This window comes from Myotis lucifugus, unplaced genomic scaffold, assembly GCF_000147115.1.
Source record: "Myotis lucifugus unplaced genomic scaffold, Myoluc2.0 scaffold_960, whole genome shotgun sequence".
Lineage (NCBI taxonomy): Eukaryota > Metazoa > Chordata > Mammalia > Chiroptera > Vespertilionidae > Myotis > Myotis lucifugus.
In genome coordinates, this window is record NW_005872008.1 from 62,026 (window position 1) to 89,330 (window position 27,305).

The 27,305-nt window shown below is 42.3% G+C and overlaps 1 protein-coding gene and 1 pseudogene across 1 annotated transcript in view; one reads left to right on the top strand and one right to left on the bottom strand.

Annotated features, from left to right (window-relative positions):
• Window positions 1-1,512: 1,512 nt before the first annotated feature.
• CBL (Cbl proto-oncogene) overlaps window positions 1,513-27,305 on the top strand; it is a 70,117-nt gene continuing 44,324 nt past the window's right edge. Inside the window, exons 1-2 of the mRNA XM_023747746.1 lie at window positions 1,513-1,554; window positions 9,310-9,557. Of these exons, the coding sequence (XP_023603514.1) occupies window positions 1,513-1,554; window positions 9,310-9,557 (290 nt within the window). The remainder of the gene's footprint in view (window positions 1,555-9,309; window positions 9,558-27,305) is intronic.
• LOC102420321 lies at window positions 20,601-21,457 on the bottom strand (annotated as a pseudogene).

Below are 27,305 nucleotides of genomic sequence, written 5' to 3' on the forward strand. Positions count from 1 at the left end.
GCCACGGAGGAGGTCAATGGGGAAAAAAAGGAGACATATGTACTACTATTTGTAATACTTTAAACAATACATAAGAATAAATAAATAAATAATTTGAAGTAAAAAAAAAGTAAATAAATGAATGGGAAGAAAGCATCCCTATTAATGCTTTAAGGTTTTAGTTATTATGTTCTTAAATTTTTATAAAATTATACATTTTTAAGTAAAAGTGGGATTTTTAAGCAAAGTTGGTTCCAGAAGTTTTTCTTTTTTTTTTATTTTTATTTTTTAAATATATTTTATTGATTCTTTACAGAGAGGAAGGGAGAGAGATAGAGAGCCAGAAACATCGATGAGAGAGAAACATCGATCAGCTGCCTCCTGCACATCTCCCACTGGGGATGTGCCCGCAACCCAGGCACATGCCCTTGACCAGAATCGACCCGGGACCCCCCAGTCCGCAGGCCGATGCTCTATCCACTGAGCCAAACCGGCTTCGGCAGTTTTTCTTTTTTAAAAAATTGCTACATTATGGAGATTTTCTATGTTAATAACACTTATATGTCTTCTTGAATTGAAAAAAAATTTTTAATCCTCACCCTAGGATACGTTTTTTTAAAATTGATTTTTAGAGAGAGAGGAAGGCAGAAAGAGAGAGGGAAACATCAATGTGAAAAGAAACATCGATTGATTGCCTCCTGGGGCTCGAACTCGAAACCTAGATATATGCCCTGACCAGGAATCGAATCCGCCATATTTTGGTGTATGGGATGATGCTCCAACCAACTGAGCCACCTGGCTTGGGCTTCTTGAATTCTTTTTTAAGGACTTACTTAATATATTTATATTGCTTATTTTCTAGGTTATTTTTTATTATTAATATTAGAAACAATGCTTTAATGACTATCCATTATGCAATTTCTAAATATTTCTTTTTTTAAAAAAAATATATTTTATTGATTTTGTACAGAGAGGAAGGGAGAGGGACAGAGAGTTAGAAACATCGATGAGAGAGAAACATCGATGAGCTGCCCCCTGCACCGCCCCCACTGGGGAAGTGCCCGAAACCAAGGCACATGCCCCTGACCGGAATCGAACCTGGGACCCCCCAGTCCGCAGGCCGACGCTCCATCCACTGAGCCAAACCGGTTAGGGCCTAAATATTTCTTTAGACTAAACTCCTAGAAATGCAATAGGCTGAGTCAAAGGAATCATACATTAAACTTTAAAAAATACATACTATATCAAACTAAATAACTTGACATGTGCTGACATCTTAACCATGCAGTTTTTTTTGTTTTATTTATTTATAATTTTTATTCTTTTTTTTTTTTATTGATTAAGGTATTACATATGTGTGCATATCCCAACCATGCAGTTTTTATACATGGATTCTATTTTTGTGTTTGTTTTGTTAATCCTCACCTGAGGATATTTTTTCCATTGATTTTTAGAGAGAGTGGAAGGGAGAGGGAGAGACAGAGAAAGAGAAACATCAGTGTGAGAGAGACACATCCATTGGTTGCCTCCCGCATGCGCCCCAACAAGGGGCCAGGAATCAAGTCTGCAACCCAGGTACGTGCCCTTGACTGCAATCGAATGTGGGATCCTTCCGTTCATAGGCCAACCACTGAGCAACTGGCTAGGGCTACTTTGTCCTTTTAAAAATAGAATGCATGCCCTGGCCGGTTTGCTCAGTGGTTAGAGTATCGGCCCACCGACTGAAAGGTCGAGGGTTTGATTCCAGTCAAGGGCACATACCTCGGTTGCAGGTTCCCTAGCCCCAGGATGGGGTGTGGGGGAGGCAACCAATCCATGTGTCTCTCTCATGTCAATGTTTCTCTCTCTCTCTCTCTCTCTCTTCCCCCTTCCATTCTCTCTAGAAATCAATGGAAAAAATATCCTCAGGTGAGTATTAAAAAAAAAAAAGTAATTCTCTGATCAGGCATATTAGAAAAATTCCAAACCAAACACTTAGAACAAACTAGAGGTGAAATGATTAACATCACATGTGGATGTCTGACCCTAGTTGCCATCTACTGTGTATTAGGACAGTGTGGCGCCTGTGTGGTCTCAAGTCCCTCCCCACTCCCAGCCCCCTGCTTGTCTTCTCAGGGATTAAGTAGTAGTTTACCTAAGACCCCCACCGAGCTGCCCAGAGCCCTGGGTGTGCCCTCACTACAGCACCAGAGCGCAGTGTGCGCGCGCTGGGCAGTCTGTAACGCCCTAGCACCTGTTAGAGTTTGTGTTCGATACAGTGTGAGTTGGCAAGGTGCCATGTTTTCACTAAGGTACCTGAGATAACTAGGAATCAGCTACCATATTTAAGTCAAGAAACTAGACAAGGGTTGTGGGTGGAAGATTTTTTTTTTGGAGGGCAGTATGCTAATATACATATTTGCACTTGTACAACTGATAAATCTTCAAGTTTCCGAAACTTGAAATTTTAAGAAGACTTTAGGAAATTAAAGTCTTATGAGAATTTAGAAATTACTTGATCTCTTTTATTTGTAGAGTTAGAAATTGAGAGATGAACAACTTGCCTAAGGTCACGTAGCCAGTTCCTGTCATACACCAGACTAGAACCCAGGGCTCCAGACTCCTAGTCTGGTGTCTCTTTTGCTATACTTCCTATTCTCTTGAGCAATATAAATTCTTTTAAAACTGTAATCCAATTTTACATGTTTATATGTAGCTCAACATACTGAATACTCATTTTTGAGTGCTTATTTTAATAATGTTTTAATTTATGAAATAGTTTGAAATGAAAAATGCTTCCATGGATAAGTTGAGGTCTACAGAGATGAAAAGTACTCAGTTATGCCTGGCCAGCTTGGCTCAGTGGTTAAGCATCAATCTATGAACCAGGAGGTCACGGTTGGACTCCCGGTCAGGGCACGTGCCCGGATTGTGGGCTTGATCCCCAGTGTGGGGTGTGCAGCCAAACAATGATTCTCTCTCATCATTGATGTTTCTCTCTTTCTCCCTCTCCCTGCCTCTCTCTGAACTCAATAAAAATATATTAAAAAAAGAGAATACTTAGTTATTCATAGTCCTATATGCTTACAGCTTTCTGCTTAATTAGAAATACAGGTTCCTTTGTGTTATCAAACATTGTGATTAGAATAGAATTAGTTTAGGCACTGTTCTCTGTAGCTTTTCTATTTTTCAAAAATTGAGCAGTTTTGAAGCATAATATACTTCTGTAGTGTGATCATAGCACTTTCCAAAATTTTTCTATTGATCATTGAGCCTTGGCAGAAGCAAAGAGTAGCCAGGCTGGTGAGAAAACTACTATGAATGGAGGATATGGCAGCTGCACAGGATACTGTTGGTCCCCAGAGCTAGGCACATTCTTCTTTTTGACATTGTTCTGCGCGATGCTGTAAATGTACAGCAGAGGTCAACAAAAAGCAGCCGTTTTTACTGTTGGGAGACATGGAAAGCAAAGCGAAGCTGGCCAAATAGAGATCAGACTAGACAGGGAAATATTTTATCTTGCAGAAATTATTTGGTGAATTTTTTAAAGTTAACTGTGACTGCCATTTAAAATTCACAGAAGTAACAAAGGCAGGCTGCTTTGGCCTTTAATATTTGTTAACTATTGGTTGATAATTTGTTGAATTATTCACAGAGCCTTTTTGGAACTTTTTTCCCTAGAGGTTATAAATATTTAAGGCATTTTTTTCTTTCCAGAAGACTTTAATATCCAAAGAGTAGTTCTACCTATATATTTTCTTTCTTTTTTATAAAAATTTAATTGTTTAAAGTATTACAAATAGTAGTACATGTGTCTCTTTTTTTCCCCTATTGATCTTCCCCCAGCCTCCCCTACCCCCCAGCACATTCCCTCCCCCCATCCCCCGCAGTGTCTTATGTCCATTGGTTATGCTTATATGCATGCATACAAGTCCTTCGGTTGATCTCTTACCTCACCCCGCCGCCCCCACCCTCCCCGGGCTTCCCGCTGTAGTTTGACAGTCTGTTTGATGCTTCTCTGCCTCTGTATCTATTTTTGTTCATCAGTTTATAATGTTCTTTATTATCCATAAATGAGTGATATTTATCTTTCTCTGGCTTATTTCACTTAGCATAATGCTCTCCAGTTCCATCCATGCTGTTGCAAATGGTAAGAGTTCCTTCTTTTTTACAGCAGCGTAGTATTCCATTGTGTAGATGTACCACAGTTTTCTAATCCATTCATCTGTTGATGGGCACTTAGGCTGTTTCCAAATCTTAGCTATGGTGAATTGTGCTGCTATGAACATAGGGGTGCATATATCCTTTCTGATTGGTGTTTCTGTTTTCTTGGGATATATTCCTAGAAGTGGGATTATATATATTTTCTTTATTGTCTGTGTTAGCATTGGAGATTCAAGTTGTTCGTGCAGTGCTGATTTCCCTGGTCAGACACTTAGTCTACAAATGATCTTTTACAAGGTCATATTCTGAGGCAGTGGTTCTCAACCTTCTGGCCCTTTAAATACAGTTCCTCATGTTGTGACCCAATCATAAAATTATTTTCGTTGCTACTTCATAACTGTAATGTTGCTACTGTTATGAATCGTAATGTAAATATCTGATATGCAGGATGGTCTTAGACGACCCTGTGAAAGGGTCGTTTGACCGCCAAAGGGGTCGCGACCCACAGGTTGAGAACCGCTGTTCTAAGGAGCGATATATAACACTCCTGGGAGATCCATAGTACTAATTTGAAATGCAAATTGATCAAGCATTTTGGAACATTTTTTAAACTTGTGATAGTGTAAATCTGGTATGTTATTGTGGAGTGTGATATAGTAACATTTATTGATTGCATGTTATAGGTTGGACAATGTATGTAAGATCAGAACAGTGTTAGTATAGTTTTTAGTTGTTGTTACTGAAAGGAAATATATCTTTTTTTCAGAGATTTTAGGCAAATATTACATTTAACATGATTGCGTGGTGTTAATACATTTGCCTTTAATTAGGAAGAATACATGGGTTCGTGTGTTTGGCCCTGGATATAAATGTAAATACTTTTATCGGGAGCTCTGTTTGGTTTGGACCTTTGAGGGGTGGCTCCTGTAGCGTTTGTAGGGTGTTGATCAGCCTGTCCTTGGCGGCCCGCTGTTTGTTCTCTGTTCCTTGGGTACCAGTTAGTCAGGGGCCATGCAGAATTGGGAAGGTAGCTGTGGCTTGGCCAGGATGGTCGGAATAATGGTATCAGTTTCTGGGAGTCAGCAAAGGGTTATGTGAGGTCTACCATTGCATCTTCAATAGATAATTCTGCCTGCCCTGTGTGTAAGCTGTGTGGACATGGGGAGGGGAACTGCACTTACTGAAAGCCTACTTTATTGGAAACTGTTCTTTCACAAATGTTTTCCTATGAGGTAGGTATCATCTCTTTCTACAGATAGGAGAATTGAGGCTCAGATGTTAAGAAATTTACTAAAGGTAAATGACTGATACAGGATATTAAAAATTTTTTTTATTGGTTTAGAGAGGAAGGGAGAGGGAGAGAGAGAGAAACATCAGTGATGAGAGAGAATCATTGATCTGCTGCCTCCTGCAGGTCCCCTACTGGGGATGGAGCCTGCAACCCAGGCATGTGCCCTGACCGGAAATCCAACTGTGACCTCCTGGTTCATGGCTTGATGCTCAACCATTGAATCACACCAAACAAGTGGCCCTTTTAAATTCTAATTGAAAATTTAAAAACATATTTTAGACTTCATCACAATGCCTTCTTGTTAATTTCCTGCCTGCTCCACATCTCTGTCTCAGTCACCCTTTCCACCTTGCTTTCTGCCTTTTTCTTTCGCTGACCTTTCTGTCCAAATTTGTTTCCACTTTAGGGCTGTTGGGTTAGTTTTTTACCTCTATTTTGGCTGCTCTTTTGCTGAGTCTACGTGGCCAACTCCTTCTTGTAATTTAAACTCTCAACCCAAATTTATCTCAGAAAGCTTTCCCTATTCACTCTTCTAAAGCATCCAGGATTTTCTTATTATACTACTCTATTCTCTGCATAGAACCTGATGTTTATCATGTTGATTTTTTAAAAAATTGTTGTTTCTGGCCTTATTCCTCTCAGATTGAGTTATTCTTGTATTATTATTTATTAATTATTGTATTATTTTCCCAAATAAACAACTGTAAAGCTATGTTGTCCCATCCTATATTTGTTGAATGGATACATTGAGAAAAATCAAAACCATCAGGTACAACTTTGTTTAATTCACTGCCTCCGTTTGTCTCTCTCTGGACCTGTCCTCACTCCTCTTCTTCATGTTTGAGAGGAAGGAGATGTGTTTTCTTTTAATGTGTGTAGAGTTTCTAGTTGTGCTGTAGATTCCATTTCCTGTTCAGTTTTCTCTGAAAATAAAAACCTTCTGTCACATGCCTCTTGTGATCCTTGCAGGTCCTGCTCTCTTAGTGCCAGTGTCAGCTTCCCCTTCTTCCTTCCATGGACTAACCCAGGGACCTACCATGTTCACATTTTTACATGTGAATATATATTCTGTAAGATATATTCTGAATTGTAAGCAGCTGACTTACAAGTGCGATTTTAGAATGTAACACTGACACAGGGGACTGTCTGCATTTGTTTTATTAAAGGTGAGTTCTTGACTCTGTTGCACTGAGAAGATACTTGTCTTCTGAGGCGGAGTCTTTTTTCTTGGCTGTGCCGTTCTCTTTTGGCCTGAAATTCTTGAGAGGATGAGCACTTCCTAAAGCCTTGAAATAATCATACATTAAATATTTTTGTTGATTCGTTTATGTTTTTTTGCTAGGCTTATCTGTAGGTCTGTTCTTTAAAGTTTAGGAAATGGTGTATATCTAGCTTTAGAAATTTAATACTGTCTCACTCATAATTTAAAGAGTCCCTGCTGAGTGTTCCTGAAATGGGAATTTTGCAGTTGTTCTCGATGGACCTGACAATCCCACTTCTGGGGGAATCCACCCTCAGGAAACAGTCTGACATACAGAAGAATGACATGCCACGGATGTTCATCTCAGTGACACTTGCAATACTTAAGACTTGAGAACAACGTAAATGATAAAACAGAGTGTGGGCAGTGATTAAGATATGGTATATTCATAGACTGCAACCATTTAGACATCTCAAAAGGTTTATAATGAGCTTCTGGTGACAAAAATATAGGTATTCTAAAATGTGAAATAATGAGTAAGACGTCAGAGTTCTGCAAATGTTAGACTAGGTTGTTTCAAATTAAATATACTGCCGACAACTAGAAAAGCTAGAAGATACAGAAAAGCTGTAAAAGCAGTGAGGAATTATGAGGCCAAACTCTGGAAGATGAGGAAAGCTCAGAGAGGTGAGCCTGGTGTTTGAGGCTGCCTTGCCGATGAGGCCATTGCTGATTCAGCCAAGGAGGACAAAACATTGGAATTAGAGCCTGTCAAAGTGGAGGGCCCTGGGAAACACTCTAGGTTTTTGGGTGGGGTCCCTGAGGACCTAAATCGTAGGAGTAAGGGTGAAACAGGTAGACCAGTCTTTTTAAGGACTGAAGCCCAGCTTTTAAATCTTCTCAATTCTGGATTAAGATGATCTGGGATTCCTAGTGTCCATAACCTATCTGCCTGCCAGTACCAAAAGTAAGTCCTTTCTGAATAACATCTTCAGTGGCCTCAGCTTGTCTCTCTACTTTTTTATAGATAACTAGTGGCCCGGTGCATGAAATTCGTGCATGGGGGGGGGTTTCCCCTCAGCCCAGCCTGCACTCTCTCCAATCGGGGACCCCTTGGGGGATGTCCGACTGCCAGTTTAGGCCTGATCCCTGTGGGACCACTGGCTTCTAACCGCTCACCTGCCTGCCTGCCTGATCTCCCCTAACCTCTCTGCCTGCCTGATTGCCCCTAACACCTCTGCCTGCCTGCCTGATTGCCCCTAACCTCTCTGCCTGCTGGCCTGATCAGCCCTAACTGCCCTCCCCTGCTGGCCTGATCTCGCCCCCAACTGCCCTCCCCCGCCGGCCTGGTCACCCCCAACTGCCCTCCCCTGCCAGCCTGATCTTGCCCTAACTGCTCTCCCCTGCCAGACTGATCACCCCTAACTGCCTCTGCCTGCCTGATCACTCCTAACTGCCCTCCCCTGCTGGCCTGATCTCGCCCCCAACTGCCCTCCCCTGCTGGCCTGATTGCCCCTAACCCCCTGCCAGCCTGATCTCACTCCCAACTGCCCTCCCCTGCTGGCCTGATCACCCCTAATTGCCTCTGCCTCAGCCCCCATCAACCTGGGTAAAGAAAGAATGTATGAGGAGAATTCTCAGCTTAGGTAATGGAGATACTACACAAATGTTTGTGCAGGTCTGTGATTGCTTGAATGGGTAACATGTAGAAGTAGTCCAGTTGGTTTTAATTTCTGTCAATAACAGTGTAAGCATTACCCTGTGCACCAAAAGTTGCCAATTCGATTCCCGGTGAGGGTACATGCTGGGTTGTGGGTTCGGTCCCCAATCGTAGTGCATGCGTGGGGCAGCCGATGGATGTTTTTCTCTCTCTTCCTTCTTCTCTTTCTGAAATCAATCAAAACGTATTTTTTAAAAATTTAAAAAAAGAAAAAAGAAATTACTGGCAAATTCTGAGAGACCTGCATTTATCTGAGAAGAAAGGGTATGTCAGTGAGCTCCATGCTTCCCTGGGTCCACAGCCTCTCTGCTCCCGCCCCCTAGTGGTTGTTCAGAAGCCATCCCTCCAGCACCGATTTACCTCCCGGCAGCCATCTTCACTTCCGAGCTTGAGAATTTTCTCGCTCTCAGGGAGTAAGCCATGCGTTCAGAAGGAATTTGCCATGTTTCATCGGCTCTTTTAGGCATGTGTGTGGATGTCCCCCACCTTCCCCGCCTTCCTGCTGCAGTTGTTTAGTCTGTTACATGTTGTCGGAATCATTAGCCTTCCATATGGTTTTACCCTTCTAGGGGAACCACTAAAAATGTGAATAGGCCCTGGCTGGTTTGGCTCAGTGGATAGAGCGTCGGCCTGTGGACTAAAGGGTCCCGGGTTTGATTCTGGTCAAGGGCACATGCCTGGGTTGTGGACTTGATCCCCAGTAGGGAGCGTGTAGGATGCAGCCAATCAATGATTCTCTCTCATCATTGATGTTTCTCTCTCTCCCTCTCCCTTCCTCTCTGAAATCAATAAAAATATATTTTTTAAAAAGTAAATTGATAGCCTGTGGACAGAGGGGTTATTGATCATTTCTTGTATTCTTATCCATTTTTCAGATTTCTGCAATAGCACATATTTTATATCTTTTTAAACTTAAAAAAGGAAATTGTCCTTAAGATCCTCCAAGTAATAGCCCTTCTTTTCCATTTGTTTCAGGTGGTGCGGCTGTGTCAGAACCCAAAGCTGGCGCTAAAGAACAGCCCGCCTTACATCCTAGACCTGCTGCCAGACACCTACCAGCACCTGCGCACTGTCCTGTCAAGATATGAGGGGAAGATGGAGACACTTGGAGAAAATGAGTATTTTAGGGTGTTCATGGAGAATTTGATGAAGAAAACTAAGCAGACCATAAGCCTCTTCAAGGAGGGTAAAGAAAGAATGTATGAGGAGAATTCTCAGCCTAGGTAATGGAGATACTACACAAATGTTGGTGCAGGTCTGTGATTGCTTGAATGGGTAACATGTAGAAGTAGTTCAGCTGGTTTTAATTTTCTGTCAACAAGAATGCAAAGCTGACATTTGATTTCAAGGTGGGGTTTATAGAAAAGGTTGCCTGGGGGATGTTGAACTGTTCCTTCCGTGCTGCGTGCAAGTCGGGACTTCCCTTCATCGATCTTTCGCAGGGGGCAGGTGCCGCTGTTGGAGTTCCTGAGGAGAAGTAAATTTGGGGGTGGGTGACAGTTTGAATGAAAGAGACTGGAGTGTTAAGCTGAGGTATAATAAGGGCAGATTTTGCCGGAGCTGTAGCATATTAGGTAAATTGTAAGTATGGGATAATAGGAAGACAAATTAAGGCAATAGTTTAGATAACTTTTAAATAAAAAGTAGTGACATAACATTTCTTTTATAGGTAAAGTGACATTTCAAATAGAATAGTTATTGGCAAATGGAAGTTAATTCAATAAATATCTGAGGGATCACTATATATTCTTTTATTCTTAAGTACCAAGAACTACATTGGCTGTCCTGTTACTGGTTGTTGGGAGCTACATGCTAGGAGAGAAGTAGGTTGATTATATCTGTGGGTATAGTTGTGTTTGGTTTTATTCAATTGAAAGTAAAGATTAACTCATCTAAAACAAGTAAAAAGTGTAAGTTCCACTAGTACTTTTTAAGGAATAAACTACTCTTGAGGAGTGACCTGAATTAGGGGCAGTACTTTCTGAGGGCATTAAGCAGTAACTTGCTACCTGGTATCCTTGTGCCCTTTGATGCTGCTGTTTTAGATTCTGTCTCTCACTTAACATTTGATGCACATCATTATTCCTATTATCTTTACTACCAGAAATCACTCAGGTTCGGTCCTGGACACTAGTCTTTTTCTTCTTTATTTACAAAGACGTCGGGTGACTAAATTCAATGTGTAGGAACCTTTGTGACTTCTAGTTTATATGAAAATGAACTTTTTCCTTTTAATTATTTTAATTTCATGACTTATGTTAAAACCTTGAGCCCTAACCGGTTTGGCTCAGTGGATGGAGCATTGGCCTGTGGACTCAAGGGTCCCAGGTTCGATTCCGGTCAAGGGCTTGTACCTTGGTTGCGGGCACATCCCCAGTGGGGAGTGTGCAGGGGGCACTGATCGATGTTTCTCTCTCATCGATGTTTCTAACTCTCTATCCCTCTCTCTTCCTCTCTGTAAAAATCAATAAAATATATTAAAAAAACAAAACAAAAAAACCCCCTTGACTATATGGACCTTAGCTAACTAGTTTTGTATAGTTGAGTTTAAAAATAAATAATTAAAAAATACAGTTTTACTTTATTAGGTACCAGAAGTTTCAAAATTTAGTTGCCATCTACAGTGAACTAGGTTCTGTTTAAATTCTCGGTGAAAAGAAGAGTTACGCATTTAATTATGATGCAACCTGATAAATGCTTTCGTAGAGGTGTGTACAAAATGCTGTGAGAATACAGTTTTGCTTAGTGGCTTTAGGGAGTGTGACAGAGAGAGGTGTTATTTGAGCTAGATTCTGAAGGGTAGGTATTTTCTAGGCAGAAGAGTGAAGAAAGGCCTTTAACACAGTGGCATGAAAACGTCAGCTCTGTGTGTTTCAGGACATGAGCAGTGTGGTTTGGCTAGAATTGGGGAGAGAGGTAAGCTGGAAATACAGGTTGGAATTGGATTGTAAAGAGCTGTTCTTTGACCTCTAAACCTTCTCCTATGGATAACAGGCTGCCATAAGAGAGTTTTTTCTAAAAGGGCGTTTTTTTCTTTAAGATTTTAAAAAATAGATTTTTAGAGAGAGAGGAAGGAAGAGAAATGATACCAAAATCTCAACAGTAGTTATTTCTAGGTATTGGAATTAGAGGTAATTTTAATTTTCTTTCTGTTTATATTTTCAACATTTTCTACAATGAATATGTAATCCACCAAATTATTTTTATTTTTTTTATTTTTATTTATTTATTTTTAATATATTTTATTGATTTTTTACAGAGAGGAAGGAGGAAGGGAGAGGGATAGAGAGTTAGAAACATTGATGAGAGAGAAACATCGATCAGCTGCCCCCTGCACACCCCCCACTGGGGATGTGCCCACAACCAAGGTACATGCCCTTGACCGGAATCGAACCCGGGACCCTTCAGTCCGCAGGCCAACGCTCTATCCATTGAGCCAAACCGGTTAGGTACCAACATGGATTCACAAGGGCAATCCTGTTGTTTATTACAGAACATGATCGGTTGACTCAGCTGAGCTCAGCGAACTTATATATGCCAGGTCCCTTGAAACAGCAAGGATGGATCGGCTCCCGGCAGAAAAGGAGAAGGTGAAGTTAACGGGGGTGAACACACACACTGAATTCCCAACACAGCCCTCTCCAGCTTCAGGACGCAGTGCTCGTAGACCAGGATCAGTCCTGAGTCACTGGGTTAACTGTAATACGTGACAGTAACATGTTCGGTTTTCTTAGAAAATATCATGTAGGGGTAGGCAACATATCTAGCTGTCAAGAGCTTTTGTTTATTAATGTAATTTTTTTCTCAAACTTTTTTAATTTTAAGATCCTTTACATTCTAAAAATCACTGAGGACATTAAAGAGTCTTGTATATTTGGGTTATACTGGTGTATCTCAATATTAACCATATTCAGTATTAAAACCAAGAAATTAAAAATATTTAAATAGTTAAAATAACATTCAAACATTTTAAAATAACAGTGATAAGCCCATTACATTTTAACATGGAAACATTTTTATGGGAATTTTTTTTTTTTTTTGGAAATATTTTTTAAAGGAGTTTTACATTTTTGCAAATCTTTTAGACCACCTCAAAGAATATTTTGTACTTTATTATATTAAAATCCATGGTCTTGCACTTGGAATTAGTCTTTTACTCATGTATGATTTTGTAATATCAGGCATTAGTCACTTGGAAAATATTACTAGGTTAGGTAGGTTTTCTAAGTGTTGACACATCATTGTACAGTCACATTAATTAATTGAATCTCGTTAGAAAAGTTTTATTGAGAAGCTGTTAAGCTCATAGTAGGTGGAAGTTTTCCAAAATTCTAATTTTTACTTAAAAACTCGAGTGTGTCACTGGCAACACAAACTATCAGTTGTTTTCCTGAAAGTGACAGGTCATTTCATTCATTTTGGGCAAACTGTCTGCCAGATACCCAAGTCTGAGTAACCATACTTTGTTAGTTATTCTTTTAAGTAAAAATGGTGTTCCATGCCACAGACTGAAAGCTTTCCTCCTAATATCAGAAACAAGACAAGGATGTCTGCTCTCACCACTTCTATTTAACACTAGAGGCCCGGTGCACAAAAATTTGTGCCGTGGGGGGGAGGGTCCCTCAGCCTGGCCTGTGCCCTCTCACAGTCTGGGACCCCTTGGGGGATGTCCACCTGCTGGATTAGGCCCGCTCCCTGGGGGATCGGGCCTAAGCTGGCAGTCAGACATCCTTCTGGCAGCCCGGGAGTCCTTGGGGGATGTCCACTTGCCAGCTGGGAGCAGGCCTAAGCTGCAGTCGGACATCCTTAGCTCTGCTGAGTAGGCGGGAGAGGTTCCCGCCACCACTGCTGTGCTGGCAGCCGTCAGCCTGGCTTGTGGCTGAGCAGAGCTCCCCCTGTGGGAGCGCACTGACCACCAGGGGGCAGCTCCTGCATTGAGTGTCTGCCCCCTGGTGGTCAGTGTGTGTCATAGTGACCAATCATTCCCAGTTGTTTTTGCTGTTTGGGTCAATTTGCATATTACCCTTTTATTATATAGGATAGAGGCCTGGTACACAGGTGGGGGCCGGCTGGTTTGCCCTGAAGGGTGTCCCGAATCAGGGTGAGGGTCCTGCTGGGGTGCCTGGCCAGTCTGGGTGAGGGGCTGAGGGCCGTTTTCAGGCTGGCCATGCCCCCTGGTGACCCAAGCTCCCAGCCTCTCCTCTTTTCTTTCTTTTTTTTTCCTGGGATTTATTTATCTTCTATAATTGAAACTTTGTAGCCTTGAGTGGAGCCCAGAGCCGGCCAGGGCAGGTGGGAAGCTTGGCTTCCTCCGTCGCGGGGGGCAACCCAAGCCTTGCTTGCTCCAGCTCCGTGGCCGCCACCATCTTAGTTGGGTTAATTTGCATACTCACTCCTGATTGGCTTGTGGGCGTGGCTTGAGTGTAGCGGAGGGATGGTTAATTTGCATGTTTCTCTTTTATTATATAGGATAGGTTCTATTCAACAGATGAGGTTCTAGCCAGAGCAATTAAGCAGGATAAAGAAATAAATGTGTCCACAAAGGAATGGAAGAAGTAAAACTATATCTCTATTTGCACATGAAATGATCTTGCTTATAGAAAATCCTAAGGAATCCACTAAAAAAACTACTAGAACCAGTAAATGGGTTCTGCAAAGTACAGGATACAAGATCAATATATAAAATCAATTGTATTCTATACATCAGTAACAAACTGTCCAAAAATGAAATGAAGAAAACAATTCCATTTATAATATCATCAGAAAGAATAAACTAGTTAGGAATAAATTTAACAATTCTACACTGGAAACTACAAAATGCTGCTGAAAGAAGTAGAAGAAAACCTAAGTAAATGGAAAGACATCCCATGGTCATAGAGTGAAAGACAGTATTGTTAGGGCAGCAACATGCACACCTGTTTTCATAGCAGCACCCTTTACAACAGCTAAGATCTTGAAACAGCCCAAGTGCCCATCAGCAGATGAGTGGATAAAAAAGATGTGGTGCATTTACATGATGGAGTACTATGCAGATGTGAAAAAGAAGGATCTCTTACCCTTTGAGACAGCATGGAGCGATGTGGAGAGTATTATGCTAAGTGAAATAAGCCAGTCAGAGAGAGACAAGTATCACATGATCTCTCTCATATGCGGAATCTAATGAACAAAATAAACTGATGAACAAAATAGAAATGGAAGCATAGAACAGACTGAAGAATCTCAGAGGGAAGAGGGGAGAGAAGGGCTGGAAGAGATTAACCAAAGAATTTGTATGCATATATGCATAACCCATGGACACAGACAGTAGTGTGGTAAGTCCTTGGGGAGGGGGCAGGTGCAGGGTGGAGGGGGTCAATGGGGAAAAAAGGGACATCTATAATATTTTCAACAATAAAGATAAATTTTTTAAAATGGCAGTACTTCAAATTGATCGACAGGTCCACCACAATTCCTATCAAAATTCTAGTTGCCCTTTTTGCAGAAATTGACAGTGCTGATCCTAAATTCATAAAGAATCTCAAGGAACCTTGAATAGCCAAAACAATCTTGAAAAAGAACAAAGTTGGAGGACTCACATTTCTTCATTTCAAAGCTTTACCACAAAGCCACAGTAATCAAGATGGTGTGGTACTGGCATAAGGACAGACATATCGAGAGAGCCCAGAAATAAACCCTCACACATATGGTCAATTAATTTTCAACAAGAATGCCAAGTCCACTCAAAGGAAAAGACAGTCTTTTCAACACATGGTGCTGGAAAACTGGATATCTACATGCAAAAGAATGAAGTTGGACACTACGCACAGCATATATAAAAATTAACTCAAAATCAAAGACCTAAATTTTAAGAGCTAAAATATAAAATACTAAGAAGTAAACAGGTGAAATATCTCCCATTATCTCAGATTGGGCAATGATTTTTTTTTAAAAATACTATTTGAGACAGCTGGGTTGTAGATTACAGAAACCACAGCTGTTCAGGGGTAAACTTTTTTTTTAAAATTATATTTTATTTACTTTTTACAGAGAGGAAGGGAGAGGGATAGAGAGTTAGAAACATCGATGGGAGAGAAACATCAATCAGCTGCCTCCTGCACATCTCCTACTGGGGACGTGCCCGCAACCAAGGTACATGCCCTTGGCCTGAATCGAACCTGGGACCTTTCAGTCCGCAGGCTGACACTCTATCCACTGAGCCAAACCGGTTAGGGCTGGGCAATGATTTTTTGACGATGACACCAAATCAGACAAAGGAAAAAATCAGATCAATTGGACTTTATCAATATTTAAAAGTTTATGCATTGGGGGCTGGGGGGTGGTAGAAGAAGGGAAAGTTGGGATAAATGGTGATGGAAGGAGACTTGACTTGGGTGGTAAACATACAATACAATATACAGATGGTATCTTTCAGAATTGTATACCTGAAACCTGTATAATTTTATTAACTAATGTTATCCCAATAAATTCAATTAAAAAAAAACTTTATTCATCAAAGGACATTAACAAGAGTGAAAACACAACCCACAAATTGGGCAGGAATATTTGTAAATCACATATTTGATAAGGGATTAAAATCTAGAATAGATCTACAATTCAACAACAAAACAACAATCTAATGAAAAAAAAAATGAGCAAAAGATAGGAATAGATTTTTTTTTCAAAGAAGTCACACAATTAGCCAATAAGTACATGAAAAGAGGCTCAGTAGCATTAGCTGTTAGAGAAATGCACATCAAAACCGTAAGATATTACTTCACACCCATTAGGATGGTTATTACCAAAAAAGGGAAACTGATCAGTGTTGACATGGCTGTGGAGACACTGGAACCTGTGTGCACTGCTGGCCGCGATGTGAAGTGGTGCAATCACTGTGTACAGCAATGGGCGGCTCCTCAAAAAGTTGAAAATAGCATTACCATCCGATCTAACAGTTCTAGGTGTTTACCCAAAATAATTGAAAGCAGAGCTTGAACAGGTGTTTGTACACACGTGTTCACAGCAGCATTATTCACAATAGCCACAAGGTGGACATCACTCAGGTGTCCCTCAATAGATGAATGTGATCTGTACATACAATGCAGTATTTCCCAGCTGTAATAAGGAAAGAAATTCTGATACATGCTGCCACATGGATGAACCTTAAAAACATGCTAAGTGAAACAAGCCAGATACAAAAGGACAAACTATTGTATTATTTCACTTATATCAGGTATTTAGAATAGGTAATTCATAGAGACAGAAAGCACAAATCAGGACAAGTTTAGCTGGGCATAGAGAGTAGGTAGTTACTGCTAATTCTATTTGGGATGATGAAAAATTCTGGAAATGGTTAGTGGTGATAGTTATAAAACATTGTGAATATACTTAATGCTACTGAATTGTATACTTAAAATGATTAAATGATTTAGAAGATGTTTTATGAAAAGAAGAGGCTACTTCAACTAACAGTTTAAACATTGCAAAAGTGCTCTTTCTGAAGACATTGCAACAGAAGTGCTCTCTGTGAACATCTCATTTTGTCATGCAGAATATTAAAAACATCTTGAGCTTCAGGATTTAACAAAATTAGTGACCTTTCCTGCTTCACCAAGGACATTACATGCAGCTAACAATTTGATTTGATTGCAAGTCCCGGTGAAGAATAGCGTCCACGTATGATTCATGCTAGGGCACCAGCAGTCTCACCACCATTGCTTTATGCAATCAATGTAAATGTCAACACAGTGGAAAAGACCAATCACATGCTGTCTTAGTGTTGCTGTGGAAACAATTTTCACACTGCACACACACCCCACCCTCCCCCACTCCCCGCAAGGGCCCTGGAGGACCCTGGGACTGCACAACACACCGAGAACCTCTGTAATCATTTATAGAATTTTTTAAAAATATATTTTATTGATTTTTTAGAGAGGAGGGGAGAGGGATAGAGAGTTAGAAACATCAATGAGAGAGAAACATTGATCAGCTGTCTCCTGAACACCCCCTACTGGGGATGTGCCCGCAACCAAGGTCCATGCTCTTGATCAGAATCGAGCCTGGGACCTTTCAGTCCGCAAGCTGACACTCTATCCACTGAGCCAAACGGGTTAGGGCCATTTATAGAATTTAATGCTACAGCCATGCCGCAGGGAACTGAGGAAGCAGTGACAGGAGAGAAGGAATTGATGCTGCTGTCCTTTTGTTGCAGCTCCTTTCAATCTTTTAAAGAGCAGTAAACTTTTCATGATGTCATACTGCTCCAGCATAGCTGTATGATTAAAGAGCAAGGCAGGCTAATCTTGTGTGTGTGTGTGTTTGAATCATTATACATTTCAAAGAAACAGAATATCAAGGCTGGAAAATAGATTTTTATTGATTTTAGAGAGGAAAGGAGAGAGAGGGAGAGTTAGAAACATCAATGATGAGAGAATCTGCAGATGGCTGCGACTTGTGTTGGGCTTGGAGGTGCCCAGGAGAGGCTAAGCTGTGAACTTTGGCAAGCTGCTGCTAGTGCGGGGCCTGGGCCCTTATCGAGAGGGATGGGGCACACTGAGGCCAGCTGCTGCTTGTTGGGTATATTTTAGGAAAGTCTGAGGCCTGCGCCAGAACAGGCCATGCACAGGGAAGAGACATACCGCCAACATCTTGGGGCTGCAAATTGGGTGCGATCTCAGAGAATCACCAGGGCAGGGCAAACAGTGTGGGCCAGGCTGATGGAGACTCAGCTATGGCGCCTGCTGTCAGCTCTGTGGAGGGGAGGTCCCTGCACTTTCTTCTGGTAGAAAGCTGCCCCCAGCCGAAACCGGTTTGGCTCAGTGGATAGAGCGTCGGCCTGCGGACTGAAAGGTCCCGGGTTCGTTTCCGGCCAAGGGCATGTACCTTGGTTGCGGGCACATCCCCAGTGGGAGATGTGCAGGAGGCGGCTGATCAATGTTTCTCTCTCATCGATGTTTCTAACTCTCTATCTCTCTCCCTTCCTCTCTGTAAAAAATCAATAAAATCTATTTAAAAAAAAAAGAAAAAAGAAAGCTGCCCCCAAGTTCTCACCTGATGCCAGAAAATTTAGTTTCTCCTCGAATGTCCATGGATCCTTGCAAGCTGCTGCCCCAGTGCTGGAGCTCAGAGGGAGTGAGTCCGAGTAAGTCTGTGCATGGCCCTCTAAGACAAGCATGTCAAACTCAGGCTAACACGGGCCCAATAAATAAGGTGTATGCTTATGTGGGCCGCAAAAAAACAAAAGCTTCAATTTTCATAGAAACGTAGGTTTATTTCGATAGAGACATGCTGAACACAAAGGGAAATAAATGAGTCATCGTTAACATAAAATAATAGGACATTTTAATAACAATATTTTTTCCTGAACATTAACTTACCAGACACAAATTAATAAGCGTAACCAAATAAACCTATTTTTCTTATTCTCCAAAAGCGAAGTATTTCCTGTTGTGCACACCAAACAAGTCAGTCAGTACAAGACTAATGTGGCCACCGGCTGCTAAAGGATTTGCTGCTGGTGTTAGTGGAGAGAAATGTAAGGCGCGTCGGGAAAGGAATGCAGCACGATGATAGTGACAGTCATTAGCGAACGTTGTAGTTCATTGTTAATAATTATGTATAACGGTATTGTAAACATTAAGTTACGGAATTTTTATTAAAACGTTTTTTATATACCATTATATTGGCTGGGCCACAGAAACATTCGTTGTGGGCCGCATGCGGCCTGCAGGCCGAGTGTGACATGCTTGCTCGAAGAGGAACTGCCGGGGACTCCAGTAGCCTCCGTGTCACTCAGCCACAATCCTCGCTGGTTTTTACAGCCCTAAATTATTGACTTCTCTTCCTGGCTCTCGAACCCTGGTCTAGGGGCCTGGTTGTGACAGACCTCTCACTCCTTAGGGGCATCTCTGTAGCCCAGATGTCCCTCCCAATTAAAAACACGCCCCGCGTGCAGGCAGACCAGCCCGTGTGGTGCCTCCACCCCTCCTACCAGTCTCAGTGTTTCTATTTTTATTCTCTAGTTGTAGGACTTCCGTTAAGCCAGATTTCAGGTGTTTCTGAATGATGGTTTTTTGATATTTTAGTTGTAATTTTAATGTGGTTGTGGGAAGCCATAAGCACCATGTTTACACCACCATCTTGTTCTTCCTTGACCTAAAACAATGTAGCTTAGTGAACATGTTCACAATGATTTTAAAGCTATTTTTGTTTTTTTTACAACCACACTGAAAACCAAAGGTACTAACATAAATATTATGCCTCAGTAGTTTGTGCTTTAATGAGAATGTATCATGTTAATCATTTAAAACTATTGACTCTAGTATAAGTGTCTGTTTTAAATAGTTAGGAAGGAGGGAATATATATGAAAAAGTAAATATTTTCCAGGAATAACTATGCTGTGGAGAAGCTGGTAAACGCTGCCTAACGTGGGTAGTCAAGGCTGACATTCCCGTGATGTCATGTGGACTTTATGCGCCCCTGATGGATGGGATGTGAGGAGAAGGCACTGCACTTCTGTGGTATTCTTTCTATAAACTCGGAACCCCAGTCAAAATATGAGAAAAACATCAACTAAACACAAATCGAAGGATGTCGTACAAAAACCCTGAGCAGTACTCCTCAAAATGATTAAGGTCATGGAACGCAAGAGAAGACTGAGGAACTGTCACGGACCGCCGGGGACTGAGGAGATGGGGTGAATAAATGTAGCGTGTTATCCTTGATTAGATCCTGGAACTGATGAGGACATTAATGGAAAAAGAGATGAAACTTGAATAAAGTCTGGGTTAGTTAGTAGGACTATATGATGTTGATATCTCAGTTTTGACAGAGGTACCACAGTAATATAAGATAATATTAAGGGAAACTGAACCCGAGTGAGGAGTATATGGGAGTGCTATGCACTTACTGTCTTTGCAACTTTTGTGTAAACCTAAAATTCCAAAATGAAAAGTTTATTTTAAAAATAAATCAGAGAACCAAGATGAGTTTCAGGCTCAATCCCCAATGTGGGGTGTGCAGGAGGCAGCCAATCAGTGATTCTCTCTCATCATTGATGTTTCTGTCTGTCTCTCTGCCTTCCTCTCTGAAGTCAATAAAAACATATTTAAAAAAATAAATAATAAGTTATAGCCTGGCCGGTGTGGCTCAGTTGGTTGAGCGTCGTCCCATGCTCCGGGGATTGCTGGTTCCATTCTCTGTCATGGCACATGCCCAGGTTGCAGGTTCGATCCCCAATGGAGGGCGTGCAGGAGGCAGCTGATTGATGTTTCTCTTTTATTTTATTTTATTTTTTTTATAGAGAACCCACAATTCAGTTTTATTCAGAGCAAAGAAAAGATATTTTGATCATACTGGAAGAAACTCAGCCATAGGTTTGGAATCTGTACCCAAACTACACATGCAATGAAGACAATACTCTGCTAATACAATTGATTTGCTGCTGCATTTGTCTACTGTTTGCCTAATAGTAACAATTATAAACAGAGCAGTGCAACTAGTATTTGGAGCAATCCTTCCAGTGTTACAGTGTCAGGCACCACTTTTCACTTCTCTTCACACCACTGGTTCTCTTTGCGGACCTGGGCTTCCTCTTCTTCAGTAAAGGCATTTTTTATATTGACGGTCTTGCGAATCTCTTCAGGGGTTTTCCCCTTGATCATATTGGCAACAGTCTTGCATGTAGCATCCAGCAAACCTTTGATGTCTAAATAGTTCGCAGCCAGAATTTGTTCAAATAGTGTTCCTTGGTCAACTTTGAGGAATTCTTGGTCCCAAACAGGAATATCATCTGTTCGCTTTTCTTTGCTCTCATCATCCTCAGGAGGAGGAGGGTCATCCCTGTGGTGGGTGCACCACTGAAGGAGCTTTTGTAATATTGCTGCATCCACATTTGGTAGAGGAACTGGGTCATCATCCATTCCCAAATCTTCTAACATGGTCTTGATAGTCACAGATTGTTTGGCAATTTCAACATCAACTTCAACTATCTCTCCATCAGAACTCTGCAATTTAATTGAAGGCATAGCAGCAGCGCGGCTCGGTGTCGGTCTTTATAGGAGCGGCAGTCGAGGACCCCAGCTGTTTCTCTCTTATTAATGTTTCTCTCCTTTTCCCTTCCTCTCTCTGAAATAAATAAAAGTATTTTAAAAATAAGTTATATTTTTCAATTCAATTCTACAAATTTTATTGAATGACTGTTAAGTGCAGGGCAGTGTGGTCCCTCCTGCAGGGGTTAGAACAGGGGTCCTCAAACTACGGCGCGCGGGCCACATGCAAATACAAATATTGTATTTGTTCCCGTTTTGTTTTTTTACTTCAAAATAAGATATGTGCAGTGTGCATAGGAATTTGTTAATAGTTTTTTTTTTTTAAACTATAGTCCGGCCCTCCAACGGTCTGAGGGACAGTGAACTGGCGCCCTGTTTAAAAAGTTTGAGGACCCCTGGATTAGAGTATGTAAGGCACCTTCCTGGCCCTGCTTGTCATCCTGGCTGGGGACGAGACAGCTGATACAAAATAGAACACGATGGAGCCTGTGCAGAATATGGACAAGATGGAATGGGGAGGCGGTGGTGGTGTCCAAAGTTGTAGAGTAGATCCTGAATGAAGACTGGCAAACGTGTCGTCCCCCCCGCCACACACACCAAGAAGATAGCCTTTAAACGGGCAGTATTTCAGTAACCAGTCACTGAAAGGAAGCGACTGTGTGTCACACCAGTGAACCTGGGCTCCTGCCCCGGCACACCTGCTCCGCACTCACTCGCTCTGAAGCCCTTGGGCAAGCTAGAATGTCACGAAGTCTTCGAGGTCTTCGTTTCTCATTGTGCAGCAGGGCTAGTCACTCCTAGCTCAGCACTGTTCAGAGGTAAGCGAAGCACACACGGGGTTCAGCGAAGTCTCTGGCGCAGGGTCTGCTGTTAGTGGTAACTGTTAGAGATGGAGAGAGGCATCTGTTTGTAACACCGTCACCTGACCAGCCAGGAGAGGATAGAACAGGAAAGGGTAGAATGAAAGATACTGGGCAGTGAGTCAAGAGCATATTGTGAGTGCTTTGACTTACAAACTGAGCGATTTGAATTTTTTGGTGGTTATTGTGAAGTCATTGAAGATTTCGTGAAGAGGGAATAAGGAGATGGAGTCCCTTAGAACTCATTTGGTAGAAGCCTGAGGGAGTGTTGGAGATTCTCGTGTGGACTGCTGCCTTTCCAGGAACTTGGGTTAGTTTCAGAATTCTGTGGAGCAGCTCCGTGTTCCGGGCGGTGAACGTGGGAGTCTCAGCAGCCGGACCACGAGTACAGCACCCCGTGCACGCGGTGTGTGTTCAGTCAGAGGGTGTTGGTGTTTAGCGAGACCGGCTTAGAGCACTTGTGCAGGTGGTGGTTTTCGTTTGCCCTTTTTAAGAGGCGGTTTAAGGAGATGAGCGTTAAACAGCACTTCACTGGCTTCCGGTGCAGCTTTGTTGAGAGAAGTTCCGCTGTGTCTATTTTTAAAGCTGATGACTGTGAGCAGAGGATGCTGCCACCGAGTCATAAATGTCGTCTCTGTGCTCTCACTCAGCATTCTTCGGATGGCGCTGCTGTTTGTCTACGAGGTTTTTGGAGTTGAACGATGAGTAGGAAAAGCAGCACACTTATCACTGAAATGATATCAGTACGTGAAATACTTAAAAGCACTGATCACTTCACCTTTCAGCAGGATAATCATCATCTATATGAATTTTTCAGCTCATACCATGGCTGATGAGCAGAGAATGGGTTATAGTATGACCTCATTTGGGGAATATTTTACAAGCCCAAAATGGTATCATATAATGTTGTATAGTTTGTTACTCATTATATTAAAAATGTTAATAATTTTGAAGTTTTCCCACTGGGTTCGCAAATATTAAAATAGATTTTAGCCTCCATTTTTGTTGTCCCCCCCCCAATGTTTTATTATGAAATTTTTCAGTCATGCAGAAAAGTTGAAAGAATTTTACAGTAGACATATACCTATCACTTAGATTCCACAGTTTAGCTAAATCACTGTTTTTAAAAGGGAAACTCTGTTTCTCTTTTTAAAAATTAAAGAAACTTCTTTCTGAATCTTTGAGCCATTTTCACATGGGACTATATTTTGAAATGGCTGAGATTTTTAAAAATATTTCTGTGTTATTTCTTCAGAAATTATAAAATTCTTTGAGTAAAATAATTACTGTTTTGGGATTTAGTCAATCCCTGGTGACAAGAGTAGATAACAAATTTTAGTTTATCATATTAATTTTTCAGACCCCATATACAGGTTATACAATGAACTGTTCATTTAAATTCCATCAGATTTCAATTCTTTGCAGGCAGGAATAAAATATACTTCTAAAAATTATTATTTATTGGCAAAATTTCTAGTCCTCATATATAAGGATAAGCACTAGATGTCTTTCTCTCATGTCTTCCTTCTTCAACTCCCTTATGAAATTAAACTAGCAGTTAAGGTTCCTTTTCCAATTTCAAATTCATGGTAAGCATACATTTATACATTTTTATGTATGGGCAGAGATCTTTAAGATAAATGATTCCAGCTGCCTTATATTACATTGTGACAAAGAGGCCCAGAGGTTAAGTAACTGCCCAAGGACAACACAGTAAGTTAATAAGAGATCAGGAAATGCAGTTTAGGTCTCTAGTCCTCTTGACTATATGTATATATTTCCAGGTACTCCTTTGTAGGAGGAATTTCAAAAGCATGCATGTTGATGATAGAATCTATCACTGACTATCAAAATGGAGTTTCAAAAAACAGTAACCCTAAGTGAGAATATCTTTATGAATACTTTGGGCTAATTGTTTTGTAGGTCATTATTTTTTTCTTGAAGAACTCAATCTCTCTCTTTTTTAAGAACTCAATCTCTTAATATTCACTTCTCAACAATCTTTTTCTTCTTGAAACTTACCATACTTCTAAGGAATTCTCATTAAAACAAAAAAGAGTGATACTACTCTCAATACTTGTCTTAAACATTAATAAATACATTTTAATATGGGTCAGTTTCTTCCCTCATACCAGTGGTCGGCAAACTCATTAGTCAACAGAGCCAAATATCAACAGTACAATGATTGAAATTTCTTTTGAGAGCCAAATTTTTTAAACTTAAACTATATAGGTAGGTACATTGTTATTAACTTAATTAGGGTACTCCTAAGGCTTAGGAAGAGCCGCACTCAAGGGGCCAAAGAGCCGCATGTGGCTCGCGAGCCGCAGTTTGCCAACCACTGCCCCATACTATGTCCTTTTCCCCCATTTCCTCTTTCCCTGCAAAGCACTTTGTGGCCAAGAGTTACAAACTGTTTTCCAGTGTTCTCTGCAGTGGTAAATGCATGGGTCGGCATCATTTGAATTTTCTGTTTATCTCTTTTATTTTATTTTATTTTTTGTTGTTTCTCACTAGAGGATATTTTTTCCATTGCTTTTCAAAGAGAGTGGAAGGGAGGGAGGGAGGTAGAAAGAGAGAAAGGTAGAGAGAAACATCGATGTAAGAAAGACACATTAAATGTTGCCTCCTGCTGGCGCCCCAACCAGGGGGCGAGGAGCAAACCTGCAACCCAGGTATATGCACTTGACTGGGAATCGAACTCATGACCCTTCAGTGTGCAGGCAACACTGGCCAGGGCAATCTCTTATTCTTATAAAGGCTTCTAACGCTTTTTTTTTTTAACACTCTTGATTGATGTACAGAAATGGTGGTGGTGGTTCCTATCAGGTGGTATTTATTTTTCTACCTTTGAAGCTAAAACAGGAGCTCTAATTGCTCATTTAATTTTTAATATATCTGTATATGAGTGACATAAAAATATTAGTCCCTTATTAGCTGAAAGATACAAAGAAAAATGTATGCTGTTACTTTAGTCCTGAGATACATTAACTTTTAGGGTAGGACCTTTCACAGGTTGGGGGAAAAGAACCCACCCAGTCTTGAACTTAAAAATAAATTGACGCTACATACAGAGTCAGCATTTGATTATGGGGAAGTCGTGACAGGAGAGGAGAGGAAGATGGCAGCTATGGAGTCGAGTGGGCAGTTGCTTAGATGGAAGTGGTTAGAGCTAAAATGACCTCCTTCAAATACTGCTCTGAAACACTGTGCTGCTTGCTGCTATTGAACTAAGAAAGAAGAGTCTGGTCAGAGCATTTCCTGAACGTTGGACACTGTCAGCGGCCGCCTGGAGAGCTGCTGGGACGCAGCGCGGACTGGAGTCCCTGCTGAGAGTGGGAGGCATGGGTTCCCTGCAGGAGCCCCAGGGGCCTCGGGCATCACTGGTCCGATTTACATTCAGGCCGATGCTGCTGCTGGGACTCGGCCCTGTCCTCGAAGGCACTGAGCCACCAGCCTGCGGCCTTCAAATGTCACTGAGGCCTTTTAGAACCCGCTTTCCTGTAGGAACCGTGCTGCTTACGATGCACATCTCCGTTGGTTTTAAGAAATGTAAGCTGGCTTTCTGGAGGGAAGCCTTCCTGAGCAAGGACGCGTCTGAAATTGATTCTCGGTACCTGTTTCAGCCGGCACTCAGCTGCTCTCAGCCCCTGGCGCCCGTCCACGCTGCGCGCACTCCCTCCGTGCGGCCCCTGTGGGTGAAGGCGCCTGCCGCCCCCTTGCAGGGCGCTGGGTGCCGTCCCCTTGCAGGGCGCTGGGTGCCGTCCACTTGCAGGGCGCTGGGTGCCGTCCCCTTGCAGGGCGCTGGGTGCCGTCCCCTTGCAGGGCGCTGGGTGCCGTCCGCCTGCAGGGCGCTGGGTGCCGTCCGCCTGCAGGGCGCTGGGTGCCGTCCCCTTGCAGGGCGCTGGGTGCCGTCCCCTTGCAGGGCGCTGGGTGCCGTCCGCCTGCAGGGCGCTGGGTGCCGTCCGCCTGCAGGGCGCTGGGTGCCGTCCCCTTGCAGGGCGCTGGGTGCCACCCCCTTGCAGGGCGCTGGGTGCCGTCCCCTTGCGGGGCGCTGGGTGCCGTCCGCCTGCAGGGCGCTGGGTGCCGCCCCCTTGCAGGGCGCTGGGTGCCGTCCACCTGCAGGGCGCTGGGTGCCGCCCCCTTGCAGGGCGCTGGGTGCCGTCCGCCTGCAGGGCGCTGGGTGCCGTCCGCCTGCAGGGCGCCGCGTGCTGGTAGATTCTCGGTGGGAAATGGTTTGAAGAGTCAGAGATGCTGACAAGGCCCAGGAATCCCACGACTCACACTTCCTGTCTTTACTTCAGACTTGGCGTAAGAATCCACCCTCAGAGACACTGCCCGGCCCCCTCTCAGCTCACATCCTGCCTTGGTTTTCTTCAAAGCACTTTTCTCCCACCGCCTGGGACTCCCCGGGATTTAAGTGCCCTGATACCAGGGGTGCTGTTTGTCCCTGGTTGTATCCATCCCCGGTGCCCAGCACATAGTCGGCAGTCGGGGTGTTCCGGTGTCCTGAAGGTTAGCCATTGTGCCAGATGCCCAAGGCATGGAAGGAAGTCCATCTCAAGTGGCTTCGCGCTGTGCGCACAGGTGGCTCTCGTAGAAGGCGGGTTCAGGGAACTAAGAGAACTGCAGGGAAGATGCCGGGGTATTTTAGAGATGGGTGCTTCTAGCTGGCCTCTCAGGAATTGATATTGAGCCTGACCAGCCTGGCTCAGTGGTTGAGTGTTGACCTTTGAACCAGGAGGTCATGGTTCATACTCCCAAGTTATCTGATTCAGAATCCCTCTGTGATATATTCTTGATCTTTTTAAAAAAAAATTTTGAAACAGTAACAGTCCTTGTCAGCAATAGGTGAAGGCTCTCAAAGTGCAAACAGTAATGAGGACAACAGTAATGGAGGTTAGGCATTAGCTCTTTACGCTCTGAATTATTTCAGACAATTTTCAAAGCAGATTAATATTTATCAGTTTTTGTAGGTGCTTTCAGAAAAGAAATAGGAAACTAGAAAGAAACTAATGTGCTGCAAGTACAAGAAGACAAGTATGAAAAGCTGAAGCTGATGTTGGTTCTGGTGGGAAGATTTCA